The 3,780-nt window shown below is 41.8% G+C and overlaps 1 protein-coding gene across 1 annotated transcript in view; it reads left to right on the forward strand.

Moving 5' to 3' along the window:
• The window catches only part of SARC_01139 (hypothetical protein), a gene marked incomplete at both ends in the record, with an annotated part of 9,000 nt that extends 5,906 nt beyond the window's left edge, over nt 1–3,094 (forward strand). Inside the window, 4 exons of the mRNA XM_014305146.1 lie at nt 747–863; nt 1,377–1,511; nt 2,270–2,685; nt 3,047–3,094. Coding sequence (XP_014160621.1) covers nt 747–863; nt 1,377–1,511; nt 2,270–2,685; nt 3,047–3,094 — 716 coding nt within the window. The remainder of the gene's footprint in view (nt 1–746; nt 864–1,376; nt 1,512–2,269; nt 2,686–3,046) is intronic.
• Nucleotides 3,095–3,780: the final 686 nt, after the last annotated feature.

Below are 3,780 nucleotides of genomic sequence, written 5' to 3' on the forward strand. Positions count from 1 at the left end.
GTATATATATANAGTATATATATATATATATATATATATATATATATATATACATATACATATACATATACATATACATATACATATACATATACATATATATATGTATATTCAATATGTATACATGTATTATATATATGTATGAATATATATATATATGTATATATATATATATATATATATATATGATACATGTAGCTCATTGCTCTTTATATTTATGGACGAGGAGGTTACTCATATTGTGTCCGTGATGGATGGTTAGTTACGGTGAGTAGTTGCGATTGCTGTTCAAACCTGATACAAAGTATAAGAGGAATGTGCGTGAACGGCATAACCATATATACGGGTTGGTCTGTGTAAGCTATATATGGAGATGCCACACCTTTTTTCCTTCAGATCAGCTCACTACCAGATATGCTATAGATAAGGTCTCATCACCTTTGCGTACCGCTGATAATCCTTCTAAGCACACGTTTGTCTAGCAGAGTGATAGTATACACACATATATACATACATTGAAACGTGCCTGACTTTGGATGTATGCTTTAAGCACGCCCGTGTGATGTGCGGCCTATTGGGGACCAGCTCCGTACTGTCTACAGGATCATCTGACATCGTAGTAGAGCACCTCGATGTACCACAACTACAACAAAAAATACGTGACTATTTCGCGTCCAGTTGAGATGCGCGCTGCAGTTAGAAAGGGATACCCACACTCACACTTCCCATCACATGCACACACACAGACTGGCAGAGTCCCATTCTGAATGACAGTGAGCTGCCTGATTGGTACAAAAGTGCGCTGTTCAACGAATCCTACTTTGTCGCTGATGGGGGCACGGTGTGGCTGGCGGATAAAGAAGGTGTGCCACGCATTGACCTCGCAATCAATGACATATACATAGCTGTCGTAGGCGTGGGCAGACATGCTTGATAGTTTACTGACAAGTCTGTGCAGAAACTGAGTAGTAGCTACCTGCCGTTGCAACGATCCGCAATACATACATGTGGTCACTGGTCAATAGACCTGTGGCATCGGCTGTGTGTCGGGTTTTCATTGCAGGCGGTCTGTTTAGTACAGGTGTAAATAACACAGGTGTGAATAACACAGGTGTGAATAACAGGTGTATATAGCACAGGTGTGTATAGCGCAGGTGAATGCTGTTATCCGTTACCGCTTCTGAGGGACATACACGTGCAAGGAGTTTCCAATACAATATCGATTTACATGGTCGTTATACGGAAATTAAACGTCTTCCAACCGCCTCCTACTACCACTCATCTCGTTTGTTTGATGGGTTGTGTTCTGCAAGTCAGAAGATGTCTTGGTACTCGTGTTTGGCTGAGTTGTTCAATTGCGCTGCTCTCATGCACAGATGAGATCGGCAGATTTGGGTACCTCGAGGGCCACGAATATCGAATGGTCAACACATACGACGTACACTTCTACGCCAGTTGGGCATTGACACTCAACTGGCCTAAGATCGCATCATCTATACAACGTGATTATGGTAGGTGAACACTTATAACGTACACCTCTACGCCAGTTGGGCATTGACACTCAACTGGCCTAAGATCGCATCTTCTATACAACGTGATTATGGTAGGTGAAGACTTATAACGTACACTTCTACGCCAGTTGGGCATTGACACTCAACTATGATTTATGGTAGGTTAGCTACGCGATCTGAAATACCGTGGGGGTTTTGTGTGATTTTAGATACAGTAATTGTATATGTGTGTGGTTTTAGATACAGTATTTGCATTTTTGTGTGGTTTTGAATTCAGTAATTGTATATGTGTGTAGTTGTGGATTCAGTAATTGTATATGTTTGTGATGTTAGATACATTAATTGTATACGTGTGTGGTTTTACACACAGTAATTGTATTCATGTGTGATGTTGTATTCAGTAATTGTATATGTGTGGTTGTGGATTCAGTAATTATATAGGTGTGTAATTGTGAATTAATTGATTCTGTATGCGTGGTTGTGTGCATGTTTGTTGAAGAGTTAGAATTCAGTGAACATGAACTGTAGCAGTTTGCGCCGGTATTTTAGGGTACGTGTAGTATGTTTAATCAGCTACAACACATTGTCCCGGGCCAGAGACAGCAGTCGCAGACTATGAACCCCTGCGAAAACTGGTACACCCACCTCATTCCATATATCGCATCGTATGTAATACACGTCTATAGCTGATGCCAAGCATCGTATGTATTGTACGTCTATAGCTGATGCCAAGCATCGTATGTGTTATACGTCTTTAGCTGATGCCAAGCATCTTATGGATTACACGTCTATAGCTGATGCCAAGCATCGTATGTACTACACGTCTATAGCTGATGCCAAGCATCGTATGTATTACACGTCTATAGCTGATGCCAAGCATCGTATGTATTACACGTCTATAGCTGATAAGCATCCTATGTATTACACGTCTACAACTGATGCCAAGCATCCTATGTATTACACGTCTACAACTGATGCCAAGCATCCTATGTATTCTACGTCTATAGCTGATGCCATTATGGTAGAGGATAAGCGGTCGTGGCCTCTGATGATGGGAGGCACGGCTAAGAAACGTACCACCAAGGCAGCATGCCCACACGACTTGGGCGATCCACAGGGCAATCCCTGGGTAGACATCAACTGCTACAACATCCACGACACCGCAACATGGAAGGTATGTGAACCCACTCACTCACCTACCACCAGCTGTGTGGAAGGGCTGGCTGTGTATCTGCATGGGTGTTACATTCCCTTGTACACCTCTTTTCAGTATAGTCGCATATATATATATATATATATATATGTGTGTGTGTTGCGTGAACTACAGTCATCGCGTGACTGGGCCGCACACATGCTCTGCGGATGTTTACTGTTGACGAACCTGTGCGTGGTAGTTCTGAGCGATGGCTGCTTTGTGTACTTTACCACACGCCATGCCCCATACTATGAAAGCTCTCACTATGAACATCGTATGTTCTGTCATATTACTATGTAAGCTCTTACTATGAACATCGTATGTTCTGTCTTATTACTAGGTAAGCTCTCACTACGAACATCGTATGTTCCGTCTTAATACCGTGTAAGCTCTTACTATGAACATCGTATGTTCTGTCTCATTACTATGTAAGCTCTTGCTATGAACATCGTATGTTCTGCCTTATTACTATGTAAGCTCTTGCTATGAACATCGTATGTTCCGTCTTAATACCGTGTAAGCTCTTACTATGAACATCGTATGTTCTGTCTCATTACTATGTAAGCTCTTGCTATGAACATCGTATGTTCTGCCTTATTACTATGTAAGCTCTTGCTATTAACATCGTATGTTCTGTCTTATTACTATGTAAGCTCTCGCTATGAACATCGTATGTTCTGTCTTATTACTACGTAAATTCTTACTATGAACATCGTATGTTCTGTCTTATTACTGTCTGTCACAAGCCAACAGAACTCTGTGGCTAGACCATAAGCGTATCGATTTCAACTAGCTCTCCTCTCTACTGCCGCCGTGTCTGACCTTTAGTCCCGCGTTTCGTGACCTTAATCATAAACCGTGTAGGATCTGGGCCCTAAGTTTGTTCTACAGGTCTATCGAGACTATAAGGTGATGGAAGATGTCTCTCTACTGGAGTACTGCTGGCCATCCATGAGTGTAAGTCCTCCGCTGTGCCATCTACTAGGCACGCTGTTCTGGTAGGCTTTAGTGGGTATATGTATGCAAGTATGCAATAGCTCGAGATAGCTCATCCTTGTATATACACACACACAC

The sequence above is a fragment of the Sphaeroforma arctica genome (assembly GCF_001186125.1).
Source record: "Sphaeroforma arctica JP610 unplaced genomic scaffold supercont1.43, whole genome shotgun sequence".
Classification (NCBI taxonomy): domain Eukaryota; class Ichthyosporea; order Ichthyophonida; genus Sphaeroforma; species Sphaeroforma arctica.